This window comes from Nannobrachium achirus (assembly GCF_963921795.1).
Source record: "Nannobrachium achirus genome assembly, chromosome: 5".
NCBI lineage: Eukaryota > Metazoa > Chordata > Actinopteri > Myctophiformes > Myctophidae > Nannobrachium > Nannobrachium achirus.
The window spans coordinates 10,854,927-10,870,951 of record NC_137814.1 but is presented as its reverse complement, the minus strand read 5'-3'; the positions used below and the strand labels follow the sequence as shown (position 1 = coordinate 10,870,951).

The 16,025-nt window shown below is 44.9% G+C and overlaps 1 protein-coding gene across 1 annotated transcript; it reads left to right on the top strand.

The window, feature by feature from the left end:
• Window positions 1-5,324: 5,324 nt before the first annotated feature.
• LOC308285662 (uncharacterized protein) lies at window positions 5,325-6,224 on the top strand (the record flags this gene model as incomplete). The annotated part of the gene is made up of 1 exon (XM_080726495.1): window positions 5,325-6,224. The coding sequence occupies one exon, from the start codon at window positions 5,325-5,327 to the stop codon at window positions 6,222-6,224; it is 900 nt and encodes a 299-aa protein (XP_080582621.1).
• Window positions 6,225-16,025: the final 9,801 nt, after the last annotated feature.

Here is a 16,025-nt window from a genome sequence, read left to right as displayed (position 1 = left end):
GGGCATAACATTTATTGTATGTATATGGATACATATTATGGATACATATTATTATTAATAAAGGATAAAATAAAAAGTCCATATGGTCATTCCCAGAAAAAGAAAAAAACCTTTTATGCCCATACATGGAGATTTCTGTTGTCATAAATTAAGGACATATGGGCGGCGTGTTCCTCCCTTCGCGTCATCAGCGCCCACACCCTAGGTGGGGTTGGCGATAGGGCCTTTCTGTGTGGAGTTTGCATGTTCTCCCCGTGTCTCCTAGGGTTGATACCCTCACAAAAACATGAACAAACTCCCCCCAGAATGACAACAACTAGAATCGTCAGAGATCGCGCATGTCACTCTGAGGTCGCAAGTCACCCTCAGGTGTCTTACTAGTACAAGACGCCCTAAGGGCGAGAAGTGAGTTTTTTTTAGGTCAGTGTCATGATCTTCATATATGGAGATCCATGTGATGATAGTCAGCAGTCTTGATTTGCAAATGAATTCTGTCTTGGTCATATGGAGCATCCATATATGGGCATTGCCAAATTTGGTCTTAATATTGATGGGATCTCCATATATGATTGGCAGAACAGGCTGTGTTGGGGCGTGACAGTCAACAATGTGATGTCACAACAGGTCAGCTATAGACATTGAGGCATTACGGAGAATACAGACTAACTGACTGACTGACTGACTGACTGACTCACTGACTCACTGACGGACAGAATCTGCCGGGTTTCATAGTAAACTGCGAGCTACGGTCGCAAATAATGCTAAAAGGATAACACAAAAAGCCTCGAGGGCTTGTTAGCATTGTGTTCCATCCATCCATCCATCTAATTTTCCCTCCAAGATGTTTACTACAACCCTACAAGATTACCCATGAAAAGATTATGAATATGTATATATATATTAGGCATCCTTCCACATTTGACAGTGTGCCTTCCACTCGCCGTGTTGCCACTCCGGGGCCGTGTTTGCACACAGGGGGGAAGGCTGTTCCGGTTACAGCTGAGGAGTCATTTTTCATGTAAATAGAGTATGGCAGGCTATAGCAGAGACCTGCTGTTTGTAGAAACTGTGTAATGTTCATGGCACACAAACAACAGTGCAGCTCATCAACGTGAGGAAAAACCCATATCCGAGGGTGAAGTGAAGTGCTTGCAGTTCAGCTTTAAAGGAGCATGAAACCCTATAGGCTGATCTTGTTTTGGTCTTTCTGTACAGGTTAGAAACTGCAGAAGGGCAGAAGGAAAATGTGGAAGGCTAGCAAGCAACGCACCTAATGCAATTTATAACAGGAGTGTTAGATAGGTGTGCCTATACTTCTCGTCTTGCTGTTTCCCACTTGCGTTCATAGACATTAGGGATGGGGCGGTTAACCGAATAGTATGTCAAATTAAGTAATATCAAAATGTATGACATATTAGCATAAAAGTGAATACATCTATATCTATAATTATTCCTCATACTGTACAATACCTACTAGTAAAGAAGAACACATTTGAAGACAGGAAATATCCTTTAATGTATGTTCCAATATGTTTTAGGCCTTATAATTAAACTGCCCACAGGACTGCAACCTTATTTATTGGCATGACGTCATAGACGTTCAACCGCTGTTAACCGCCCACAGTCCAAAGGTTAAACCTTTGCCAAAAAAAGGCCAAATGCCCATCTCTAGTAAACATGAATCGCATACAGTTCACCCAAATTGTCACCCCTCAAATTTCCAACATCCATATATCTTTTCAGTAGAGAGAGGCATTGTTATGAATAGGTAGGTAGGTAGGTACTGTAGGTAGGTAGGTATACCTGTAGGTATAGGTAGGTAGGTATGTACTTTATTCATCCAAAGGGGAAATTAAAGTGTTACAGCAGCTCAATAATCATATATAATAATCAATAAATATGACAGACCAAACATTACTATAGAGTCTGATAGCTTGTATCCCACATCGCCAATCCTAATCAGCATGATCCTATAGATCTTCTTGCAACTTTGATGTAGCAGTCTTATCCTGCTATTGGCCACCTCCTCCATTGTATCCAAGGTGGTACCAAGGACAGAACCAGCTTTCTTGATATAAGCCTATTCAGCCTCCTGTCGTAGCCTTCCTTGATACTACCCTCCCAACATACCACCGCATACAGTACTGCACTGGCCACCACTGATTGGTAAAACATGTTCAGAGTCTTACATACACCAAAGGAGCTAAGCCTCCCCCGTAAGTTAAGCCGGCTCTGGCCCTTACTAAAGGCCTGTCTTGGTCATACAACTAAAGGCCTGTTCATACTTTTTCCGAAACCAAACTTTTCGTTGAAAAGGTCCGGTTCGACTACAAAATGGCGCCACTCGTGACTTCTGAAAAGCATTACACCGAATTAGAATTCGGAAATCTGCACGTCGGAAAGTCGCAACTCTTGGAAGAAAGGTTTGGTTTCTGAGAGACTATGGACAAGCCTTTAGTGGCAAAACACAGAGTCAGTAGGAGTCATGAGGAGTCAGTAGGAGTCATGAGGAGTCAGTAGGAGTCATGAGGAGTGAGTAGGAGTGAGGAGGAGCGTTTCCAAACTCTAATGCTTCATGCTGCGTTATGTTTTGCCACTCAGTCTGTCCATTGTGCTGATAGGACATCTGTGTTCCCAGTCCAGTCCAGTTTATTGTTGCACGCCCAGACACTTGTAGCTCTGGACCACCTCCACATCCTCTCCCTCAATGGAAAAAGGAGACAAGGGGGGAGCCCCCTTCTTCCTAAAATCCACCTGCATCTCCTTTGTTTTGGCGATGTTGAGTAACAGGTGGTTCTGTTTGCACCACTGAACAAAGCTATTTGGAGAGCACACGTAACCGTGCTCAATGAGTGACAGCAAGAGCTCAAGTTTTCCTAGAATTCATCGTAGCAGGAGGGAAGGGTGCGTAGCGTTGTTCCGCCGTTGTGATCGTACGACTCTCCCCATTACTAACCCTATCTCTAACGCTAACCCTAACCGCACGCGTAACCACGTTGTCGTAGAAATGAGACGTCGGACTGACGTATTCCTCCCAGGAGGGAAAGCAAAACTGCTTTCTTCGCAGTGGCGGGATGTTATCAGAATAATAATAATAATATAAAGTTTCCTTAGACTGTTTTGTAAATTGTTGAATTTGTTTTTGAAGAAGTTTGCCTATAATGCCATGCATGGAACAAAATAAGGTTGAAAGTGGTCAGTGTTATTTACAACACAGTGGTGTGTGTTCCTCATATAAAGTAAGCTTCTTCATGCTTAGCTTACATAATAACACATGACCAAGCATTCTCTCTGGTTCCCCGTACACAAAATATAACCTAGCATTCACCACTGTGCTGACCTGGAACATGGTGCAACCACGGTCCACACAGTCCACAGTGTCAGATGTCTCTGTTAACCCTTCCTGACCATCCTGGGGGTCCGGGCGTCCCTTGGGGGCACTCCAAAGACCACAGATGGGGGAGCATGAGGCCTGTTTGGAGGTAGTCCAAAATGTTAAACATGTGGCACAGAATCATAACTTGCTTTCATCCACTTTTCAACCCGGCCGGCATCCCTATTTTGGGCATGTCATGTTGTCAAAAATATGTGAGCTTGTAGATCGGGTATGTAACCACTGCTTGTTGCCACTTTGCGCAAAATTGCTTGCTCAGAGGTTGGGATTGTCGGGTCTCTGCTCTACATGAAAAGTGTCTTGAGACAACTTGTTGTGATTTGACACTTCAATTAAATTAAATTCAATATAACTGCTCTAAGCCTCTAACCCTGGTCAGATGTTTTTGGGGAAAAGGCTGTTTAAAGGAAAATGGTGGTTCATAGCTCAGATATTTACCGTTATACTCTCTGCCTTTACCATAATAAATACAAATTCTGGTGAGTGCTTGCAGGGTGAAGAATCTGGAATTCCTCATATTCTTTCATTGCTTTTACCCTTTTAAACCCATCTTCATTCTAGTCACGGTAATAATAAAAAAGAAACAACCTCTTCCTCGATATGGGTTGAAAGAGGTAAAGGTGTGTGGATGGCAGTGGTGTTTTCTAGAGACACGCTGGCCGTGTGCCACGTCCTGTTGCACTTGACACTAAGCCAGTGCATGTCTGTGGTTTCGCTAATACCTCTACGAACTGTTTCTTTTCTGAGCGCTGATTCAATGTTTTCATAGCTGACAGCCTGGTGCCAATTTAAGTTGAGACGAAAGGAGCGTGCGTACACAGACAGACAAACAGAGAGACAGGCACGCACGCACGCACGCACGCACACACGCACACACACACACACACACACACACACACACACCATAGCCTCATTAAAAAGTCTTGTAATAGAGAGAAAGCAGTGTTTTGTTTGTATGTTACAGTAATATGTGAACCATTTTAAGTATACATATTAAACATGACACAATTATTGCAAAGGACAGCAGGTGTACCGTGTAACTTATGACAAGTCCTCATTTTAAGTATCGCTGTGTGTGTGTGTGTGTGTGTGTGTGTGTGTGTGTGTGTGTGTGTGTGTGTGTGTGTGTGTGTGTGTGTGTGTGTGTGTGTGTGTGTGTGTGCTTCCGTGCATATGAGCGATACCTCTGTGCGTGTGTGTGTGTTTGTGTGAGAGAGAGAGAGAAAAAGAGAGATAGAAAGAGAGAAAGAGAGAGAGAGAGAGAGAGAGAGAGAGAGAGAGAGAGAGAGAGAGAGAGAGATCATGACGGTGACTTCACTTGATCGACCTCTTCCAGGAGCCAATCCCCAGCGCTCTCTTTATAGAGCAGCCTGATTTATATTTTGTCGCATGACGGTGTCGTGCGCCGTAAAATACCAGACCTACAAGCTCACGGCATGTTGTGCCCGCGATATGCTGTGAGCTGGTAGGTTTGCTATTTTCGACGCGCGGCACCGCCGTGCGCCGAAGTACGCGCCGGGGCTTCAAGAGAGTGGCCCGTGCTAAGTGACAGCACCAGCTGGGGAATGAAATTCAATAAGGCAGACAGTTGTTCTGTGCGCTGCCCTCTTACAGCATGCTGGGACACTGTTGGAACACACAGTGCACAAGCAACTCTGCTCTGGCCAAAACCCATCGAGGACTCTGCCATAACCGCTACCATCCAATCTGAAGATACGACAACAACGTCAGGCAGCTCCAGATGCCACCCTGACAGTCACACAGAACATGCCAACGCTGGGTCGTTCAGGAACACCGGGCAACAATCAGCAGACATTATTGTTACTAAAGCTTTGTGCTTCACAAGTGTCGGAGATTCGCATGGACCTGTGCTCACGACGAGGCCTGTCACTCTGAAGATAAAGAGCCATCGACGCAGGTAAGGAGGACCATGGGCGGGAAGCACTCCCGGAGTTTCTCCCGAGAGCAACTTGACGACGGGAGCGATGGCAACAGGAGAAAGAGCATGTGGAGGGACGAGCTCCCCAACGTGTCCCCGGCGGCCGAGAGGTTCCGCAAAAACGCCACCATGCACTTTGGTTTCTGCACCCTCAGCCTGGCCCAGCGGTCGCTGGACGAGATCCCCGCTGAGCTGTGGGAGCTCCGGGAGCTGGAGAAGCTCAACCTGTCCCTGAACTGCCTGTGCAGCGTGCCGCCCACCGTGGGGGCCCTGAACAACCTGGTGATCCTCAACATCTGGGGGAACAACCTGTCCTGCCTGCCCCCGGAGATCGGCCTCCTGAAGAAGCTACGCGTGCTCTTCGCCTACCGCAACCGGCTGAGCGAGGTGCCCGAAGAGCTGGGCAAATGCACCCGGCTGGAGGTGCTCAGCCTGGCCAACAACCAGATCACGAGCCTACCCGGGAGCTTATCGTCCATGAGCAAACTGAGCAAGCTCAACCTCAGCCACAACCGCATCGAGCACATCCCCACCTGCATCTACCAGATGAAGGGCCTGGTGTTCTTGCACTTGGCCTGCAACCGCCTGGAGACCATCGCGGACCAGATCCAGGACTTGGTCAACCTGAAGATCCTCATCGTGGAGGGGAACAGCCTCCACAGCCTCCCCAAGACCCTGTGCTTCCTGGACTCTCTGGAACTCCTTAACGTGGACTTTAACGACCTGCAGAATGTGCCGATGGAGATGTACCTGCTGAGCAGACTTGGGAAGCTGGCCTGTCACCCCATGGACAAAGGTCTCCATATCGTTCACAACCCCTTGATGAAGCCCATCCAGGAGGTGCTCCAAGGGGGTCTCTGTGCCCTCTATAACTACCTCAAGCCCTCGTGAGGCGTGCGCGTGTGTGTGTGCGTGTGTGTGTGTGTGTGTGTGTGTGTGTGTGTGTGTGTGCGCGTGTGCGTGTGAGTGTGAGTGTGTGTGTGTGTGTGTGTGTGTGTGTACAGTATGTGCCAAATGAGTATGGGGACACGCAAGGGTACAAGTATATTTATACACAGTAAAGTTACATATAGGCCAGAAGTGTGTGTGTGTGTGTGTGTGTGTGTGTGTGTGTGTGTGTGTGTGTGTGTGTGTGTGTGTGTGTGTGTGTGTGTGTGTGCGTGCGAGTGTGTGTGCGTGTGCCTGCGTGTGCGTGGTAATGATTTGTGATGCAATTTGTCTGTGGGCTGTGAATCCTCTGTTGCTCTCAAGACAATACTGTACAGAATAATGTTATTCCTACAAATAAGATGTCATGCTTTATTCTTTTTGGATCTGTGAGAAAATAATGGAAGAGTTCTATTCACCAAAAATGCAATCTCTCAGAAGTAGAATATCCAGGTGTGGTAATGAGGTTGCATAACACTCAAGACTCAACCTACACCAGTGTCACAGTTTGTTTAATTATGGGTTATTCATGACTTTTTGGACAAGGTGTATCTTTCTTTAAAGTAAAAAAAATAAATACTATGGTTAATATGTTGTTTAACATTTCCCACAAAAAAGTAAGAAACAAAACATCTGGAAAGGGTGTGGAAGCACATAATATATGCTTTCTATCTCATTGGCAAATTCTGGAGCTGAGTATGAATATTCAAACAGGCAAATGTGACAGGCCTCGTATTTGCCGACCGTCATCACATGGTTCATGTATCGCACGTGCCTTATCAACAGGGTGAAATGTTCCAAACCAACTTTAAGTTGGTTTTGGTAATAAATGAATATTGAACACAACTGAAGTTGATGGGAGTATCTGTCTCTCTCCATAGCTCTGGCCCAAAGCAAACTGGTTTCAGGTTTCAGCAAGTGGTCACTTAGCATGTTGAAAACGTAGCTTGAATTGATGGTTATTAAAAACAAAAAGATAAGTGCGAGGTCCTTTGCCAAGTCCATTTGTTAATCCACAGCAAGGTCGTAAGGGCAACTCACAAATTCACAGGTCTAGATTTGGAGGCATGACTATTACCCAGTTGACCGGGTCTGGCCCCCGTGGAAGGGCAAGAATGGACCGTGTGGCATATACAGTATGTGGGCCGAGTTCAGTCACAGCTTACCACTTTCAGCCAGAGCTCGGTTTCAGCCAGAGCTAGGTCACGAGGATCAGGATTCAGGCCTAGTGGAAAGTCAGTGGAAAGAACAAGAGGTGGGGGGGATTTAAAGATCCGTAACAAAACAGGGGCCTAATCTGTGATTAAATGTTCCACTCCGTTATAATATCCCGCCGCAGGTCAGCAGCATGCTCCTCTCGGAAATGACTGACAATTAGTCAAAAAAAGCGCAGCTCATTTGCAACGGAGAACTTTGAATGAGGCCAAACAATAGTTATAGCCACAGATATAAAAAGCTAGATGCCTCATTCGCCTCTGCAGTTCATTGGAGTGACGTGCAACAGTTGTAATCTGGACATCCTGGAAAAACCAAGGGAATGCTGCTAGTCAAGTGACTACTGGCCAATCACAGTAGGTCTTTTCCGGGACTTATCCAAGGACTACAATTCAATTCAACAGAGCCAGTTCCGATGCTGCGTGGCTCAGCTATTCTTACAGGCTGCGTACATAAAGACCCGCCCCCACCTGCCTCTGATTGGCCTAGCAACTTCCGTATGTGTGACACACGTGGAAGCGATGTACACAGATTCCCTTGGTCCCCCGATGCATATACACCAGAGCCAAAGGAGGCGTCTACCTTTCTATGTCTATGGTTATAGCCACATACCGGTACATGTTTTGTAGACCTTGGTTTTGTCTCCACCACCACCAGTTATTTTGAAAGATAACCTTCATTATATTCCAAAAAAGCTGTTTGGCTGGTAAAAACAGCGAGACGTTCTTGAAACATTGATGAATAGTTCTTGGCTGTAGCACGTTGTTGTAACCATGCCAACTGGAAGCGCACATCACTCAGTCTGATTTTTGCAGTTCAATAGTTTAATTACGATACCTAAAGTATGCTGTTGACCCAAATATAGCCAAAAGCAGAGCTTAGTGGGAAATTCATTAACCACTTTCAACCTGGCATCCCTATTTTTGGGCATGTTTAAAAACAACAAATAATTCAAGTGGTTAAGCCAGCGTTTTTCAAAGTGGGATCCGGGGACTGTCCAAGGGCTCCAGGAAGACCCCAGCCAAGCGATGAGTTTAACGTCACTTCAATTGAAATGATAAATGTATGGGCTAAGACAGTTTTACTGTAACAATACAGTAGGGGTCTTCAACGTTTTCAGGCCGGGGACCCCCAAACTGATGGGGAGATGGAGCAGGGACCCCCTACCACCTCGTAGGGTGGGGGGTCGGGGCTACGACATATTTTTTATTTTAAACATGTACAAGTTACAGCGAGCAGGGTGGGCCGTACCACTACCATTTCTAAAGATACTACTTATTAACTGAGAACCAATGTCAATAATATCAACAATCTGTCAAATGCATAGTAATCATGTATTCAAGCTATTCAAAATGGATAGAATCATGATTTATTTTTTAACATAAATGTGAAAAATGATTTTTTTTTTTTTTTTTTTTTTAAGCAATAATTTTGTGACCCCCTGCAGTACCTCCGCGGACCCCCTAGGGGTCGCGGACCCCCTGTTGAAGACCCCTGGGTTTCAATGTTGTTCAATGCACAGTGTGAGACATGTCAATGAAAACAGTTCAGAGGACGGAATAACTTGATTCAGTGTGTGTGGTATGGCCAAAGGCAAGTCATTTTGGTGGTCTGTGTGTGGCACGAAAAGGTTTTAAGTATGCATATAATATAAAAAAAAGAATGGTGGTTGTGCTGGGCAGCTTCCATCCAGGTGTGACTGTCTAATGACATGAATGATAATCAGGACTGTATGGAAAAAGAGTAGCCCTACACCGTGAAAATCCTCAGTATTCATTTATCCATTTGTAGTTCAGAACGAAATGGAGCCTTGCAGGCCTGTAACTGGGATCCAAACGGGCCCATTTGGTCCACACTGTACACTCATGGAGTAAAATGAACACAGAGGATTTTAGGGTTTAAGCACATTCAGGTGCAGAAGCATACGTTTGGACTGGCAGCTGACTGGCATAGGGAAAGGTGCAACGATGGTAGGAGATGTTGAAGTCTTATACTTCAGTGCAGGGGCGTCACACCAAATTCTGGGCCCTGGGTACAAGGATTCACTGCGGGCCCCCCCCCATGAATGTTAACTATTGAAAAATAGCAGATATACAAGCTCACAGCGCGGCACCGAGTGCCGCGCTGCGAGCTTGTAGATCTGCTATTTTTGAAAAATCGTGAAAATGTGTGCAAGAAACTTATGTTTCTATGTCAGTGGTGCTCAAACGTTTTCATGTGAAGGACCCCCGAGATGATATGTATTTGGCCACAGCTAGACCCCCATCTCAAAATATTTAGTTCCAGGGACCCCTCCCCGGAAGCAAAATTTGAGTTACAAATGTTCGCTTAAAAAAAACATATTCAAAGATTTGCGCACATTTTTACGACTTTTAAAAAATAGCAGATCTACACGCTCGCAGCTTGTATATCTGCTATTTTTCAATAGCTAAAGTTACTATAGGGCCCCTCCACCTTGGGCCCTGGTAACTCAGTCCAACTTTCCTACCCCTTGTGACGCCCCTGATTCAGTGTTCAAGTACAACCGTGTAATTGAAACTTTTCAAGCGAGAAAAAAAAAGAACGAAATTATTTAAAGCATTTTATTTTATAATAATTGTTTCTGCAATTATTTTCTCACCGCTTCATGATTGGTTTTTAACTACCTATACTCTTGTCTTTTACTTGTTGTTTTCCCTTTATGTGTTCTATGTATTAAATAATTTTACCTTGTGTTCTGTTCTCTCTGTGAAGTCATTGAGTGGTCTACGTTGAAAAAACCTACATTTTAATGTGGTCGCAAGTTTACTATGAAAACCGGCACATCTTGTCCACGTATCCGTGTATCTCTGAAGGTCACGCCTGACACTGTGGTTCCCCTGACACATTACTGTGACATCACAGGTGATATCACAGGTGACATCACCTATGTACAACTCCATATATGGGTATTCAACAGAATCCCTTTATGCCCATATATGAAGATCCATGATGTAATCGATATACCGGTACATCACTGGCCAGATGGCCAAGACATGGCCCATATCTGTGTGGCTGGTCAGATAGGGATCTCCATGTATGGACATAAAAGGGATTGTATGTTGTGATGTCATGGGAACCAATCTATCAGAATCCCTTTTAACGCCATATATGGAGATCCCTGATGTCATCAATATTAAGCCCATATCTAACAGGTCTTCATATGGGAATGCTCATATATGGAAGAAGACAGCCCATATCTGTGTGGCTGGTTCAGATCTCCATGTATGGGCATGAAAGGGAAGTACCATATAGTACATGGATCTCCATATATGGGTACCAGGAGTCTCCATATATGTGTAACTAGACATTTGAACACAAATCAAATGTTATTAAGAAGTTCAGAATAGAAAATAAGAATAAGTTATTTAACAGAACATTAGAAAATACAATTACAGAGGAGAATCAAAAGGCAGTAAAGGCTAATTCTATAGCTCAACTCAAGTTTAGCTTTGATTTCAAAGAACAGGTGTGACAGAATAGAGCATGCACACTGTGCATGAGAATGAACTGATGAACATTATCCACAGGCTCCTATTCTACGCATATATACATATATGTCAATGTACCATAAGTAAACTAAGCAATGACAGGACATGACATGACATGACATGACATGACATGACATGACATGACATAATCACACACATTGTAAGAGTCAAATAGAAAGGGCACTAAAACGACCTCTGTTGGTAGGTTCTGGTTACTACACCCATTACACACAATCTCCCTCTCTGGCAGGCACATACACGAATGCGCGCAAGCAAGCACGCAAGCACGCACGCACGCACGCACACACACACACACACACACACACACACACACACACACACACACACATTTAATATGGATTAACTGCCACTGAATAATTTTACGCCCCAAATAGTGGTCATGACATGTGGTGTCAAATAAAAACACTAAAAATACTGCATGGGTATAAGTCTGTTGACCTGAATTCAGTGCCCCAGGTAGGTGTTACAAGGAAGCACAACAGTATTAACGTGTCTCAGATCAGGTGGAAACCTTGTATGTCCAAAATCTCTTCAGGAAATGGTAAAAAGAACCTTTGTTCCAGTGGTGGATCTAATTTAGTTAGTTATAGCCAAAATAACAGATCTACAAGCTCACAATAGGGCAACTAAAACACACAAAAAATAAATATGGAGATACAAGGTTTCTACGTGACAGCGGCGATATTTAGCACTGAGTAATCATACTGCTACTCAGAAAAATAACAACCAGACATCAACTCACACACAAGGTGAAGTGAAGTGCTAAATGAAAACGACAACAATATTCAAACATCAACATGGTGTTTGGAGACCAATTAAGAAAAGACCTTTTGTGTACAGGCAGGAGAAGAAACAGCAACATTTTAAAACCACTGCGTGACAATTAATTAAAAGCAATATTTCTCTGCTTAGCAATCAACCTGATTGCAATGTACAGTGCTCGCCTCGCTGAAGTGGTGGGTGTACAATACACATGGGGTGGGCATTGGCTTAATGCTGACAGTACACTGTGGCGTGATTATGGATCCCACTGGGAAAGATGGATGTAAACGGCATAGAGCGCTCGTTTTCACAGTTATTGTCCACGACACTACAAGCGGCGCGAAGGCCAGCGGACCTTGGTCCTGCTCTTCGCCCCCGCGCGCCGCAGGCGCGAGTGGCTGCGAAGAGCGGGCCAGGGCCGCGCGGCCGGCGGAGCGCCGCGCGAGTTACGAAGCCGTGGTGAATGCAATCGTTCTATTTATGCCCAGGCCGTAAGGCCTGGGCAAGCGCACGATAAACGCAATGATAATTGGGGTTTGGTGCACCTAGCGCGGTCAAAGAGACTACAACGGAGCGCTCCCGACGTCCGGTTCAGCCAATCACAAGCTTCAAAAATGAGTCCGGGGCGTGGTTATCCATCTTTCCCAGTGGGATCCATAATCACGCTACACTGTGGGATGACGTGGAAGTTAATTTGTTGATGTTTTTTTTGTCAAATACGTTTCCTGTGGGCACTGCTGATTGTTTAAAGGAGCGAGAAACCCCGCCTCTTTATTTGTTTTATCAGAATTCAGAATATGAAAAGAAATCTAAAATGTAGGAGTGGTTTCTAAAATGTGGGAGTGGTTTCTAAAATGTAGGAGTGGTTTCTAAAATGTAGGAGTGGTTGCTAAAATGTAGGAGTGGTTATCTGCAGTTGTATAAGCCACCTCACCTCACGCCGAACTAATGGTACGCCGAGAGCAAATTATGTAATGAGTGGCGCCAAATATTTTCTACCCAGAAACCAGAAGTACATAGAAATAGCTACAGAAACAGCAGAAAGCTCTGAAACCACAAGCCTATGGGCTAATTGAACCATATCATTGCTCCCTATCACAAGTGACTCATTGATATAATATTATATATTTAATAGAAAAAGTGATTTTGGGTTTCATGACCCTTTAAGTAACTTTGCCTAAGACGTTCCGGACAGGAGGCAACAGGCTGAAAATCTTTTTGCACTCCTCCAGTTAAAGGTGTTTTCACTGCCAGAGCACCAGGAAAAGAACTAACTCCCCCTGCTAATCAATCTTATATTGAGCCTTGACAACCAAGGCATTGGATGATCTCACAAAGGAAGGAAATGACAAAATCGTTGTTGTTTGGCAGGATGAGACATTTAATAAAGTCTCTTTTCTGGAGTGAAGCCTATATTTGTGATTTATCTACCCACTCGTTGAGATGACTGGCACTTATTGACAAACAGCGAGATGCCGTACCATTATGCCAATTACTACAATGTGTTATTTTGCACATCTTCCCAACATTTGCTGGATTTTATGCTGTCCCCTAGGGAGGAAATATAGAACAAGGACATATTTGCGAGAGCCCAGTGGGTTCCACTCCCGGTGTGGGCAGCAGGCTCTCTCCACGTCAATACAAACTTTTCCAATAGTTGAGTCACTGCATGAGGATATGGATCAGTCACTAGTCCATGGATAAAAAAATAATCCCCTTTTTTTATCCCGGCCTGGCGTCAATTTTGCAATAAAGCCCCCCCCCCCCTGTCCAATCAGGGTAATGAAATTTGTGTTTTCTCTGCCAGGCAGAGATTAATTTTCGGCCCATTGTGTCAGTGATGTGTCAGTTAGTCCGGACCTAATCTTGCAGACTACTAGACCAGCCCCTAAATGTCTTGTGCATGCTGCCAGTATAGGACATGATGGAAGTCACTCAGGGACATGCTGGGCCCCTGATTCAGCCCGGGAAAAAGAGTTGGAGAGGCCCTCATTGTGCGCTATAGAGAGAGATCTCTCTCTATAGCGCTGCTGCTACTCAAAGATTTGTGACAAAGTGACAAGCCAGTGGGCCAATTACATGACTTATATTTCGTCGTTGTCGGGTGGAAACCTTGTAGGTCCAAAAGCGTTTGTTTTGTATTTATCATTTAAAAAATGATTTAAACTTTTGTGCGACGGCCTTGTATGATGAAGCAGGGCTTTACTTTGCGAAAAAATGTACACATTTGAAACTTGGAGATACGAGGTTTCTGCTCGACATTTTTTTCCTAATGGCCGGCTTGGACCGGCAGGGAATGAACCGGCCGTTCGGGAGTTGTCCCGCTTTTCCCAATGGCCAGCACGTCCCTGAAGTCACTCTACTGTACCTCAATTTTATTAAAATGCTTTATCTGCCTCATGGAGCTGGTAGATCTGCTATTTTCACTAGTTTGAATCCCAGGCAAACATCCAATTTCTTTTTAAGATTTGTTTTTGGGGCTTTTTTATGCCTTTATTTGATAGGACAGTAGGCTGACAGGAAATGGGGAGAGAGAGATGAGGAATGACATGTGGCAAAGGTCGTCCAGATCGGGAATCGAACCAGCAACGCCAGCAGGCATCATAGCCTTGTATGTGGTATGCGCCTTGACCACTAGGCCAGCGGGCGCCCCAAACGTCCAATTTCTCTCTTGGGTCATGAGCTAAAAGGTTTGGGAACCACTGCTTTAGAGGATCATTAGGTTAGAAGGTGTGGGGATAAAACAAGAAAGGTGAGGTTGAGATGGTTACAGAGGGGATGGATGAGGGGTACATTGGGAGAAATATGTTGAAGATGGAGCTGCCAGCCAATGGGGAAAGAGTACGGCCAAAGTGGAGATTTATGAATGCAGTGAGAGCTAGGACATGCTGGGGTGACCTCGGAAGATGCAGAGAACAAGAAGCAGATGGAAACGGATGATTCGCCATGGCGACCCCAATGGGAATCAGCTGAAACTAGATGAAGATGGTGGCGCTATACCAGCCCTCTTTGCGCTTTGGCCTATAACTCTATCAGCCTAACCAATCTACAGCTCAGTGGTTCTCAAAGTGGATTCCAGAGACTCTGTGGGTTCCTTTAGGGGGGGTCTATGACCCATACAAGTATGTAACCCTGAAAGTGTACAAATAGAACCAAATGAGTGTACATTTGGTTCCATTTGTACACTGTCAGATTGAAGGGGAGACCTTGAAAGTTTGAGAAACACTGCTCTTGCTTTTGCACTGATCACATCAGTGGTCAGTGCCACCTGATCTCTGTATACTGTATATTTCACATGCAAATCTGTCTTTACACACACACGCACGCACGCACGCACGCACGCACACACGCACGCACACATACGCACACACGCACACGCACGCACGCACGCACACACACACGCACACACGCACACACACACGCACACACACACACACACACACACGCATACACACATACACACTGAGACAAACAACTCCTCTCTGAGCCTGAGCCTGTGTGTGTGTGTGTGTGTGTGTGTGTGTGTGTGTGTGTGTGTTTGTGTCAGTGAGGGTGTGAGCGTAAACCATGATGCTATCCCTCGATCCATCCATCCGTCCATCCAATTAGAGAGCATCACATTTTCACCAATTCCCATGACAGCTGTCCTCAGAGTGCATTCCTGCCAACATAACTGCTATGGCTGAGACAATGACTAAACACCGCACACAGATATGCGAGGGTTTTTATGAGCCTGGGACTGCTCTGCCCACGTGTGGTGTGTGCGCACTTTAAAAACAATCTGGAGCCTTATCCTTGACAACAGGAGGTCATTTTGAGGCTAAAAGTAGAACCTGTGTGTCAATCTCCCTGCATTTTAATTAGGGACGTAAAACTGCTGCTATGAGTGAAACTGTGCAGTGTGTTATGCACGCTACAACAATAAGGGGGCTGATGATGACATTGGCTGACTTTGTCGTAAGTCTGTGTTCGCTGCCCCTGCATTTGATATTGTTCCACAGAGAACATCCTGGCATTGTTTGCGCTCGCTCGCAAATTCAACACACATATTTGCATACAGAAGAAGATTACTTTGTTGTCAATGCACACATAACATGCACAGCAATTGAAATTTGTCTTTTCACACATTCCTTACTAGTTACAGAAATACACTATGTATTTAAGGACTTTAAGCTCTATTTCAAAAACAGCAAAAATAGCAGATCTACAAGCTCACGCCTTGTAGATCAGGCACGTGCACATAGACATGAAAAGGGGG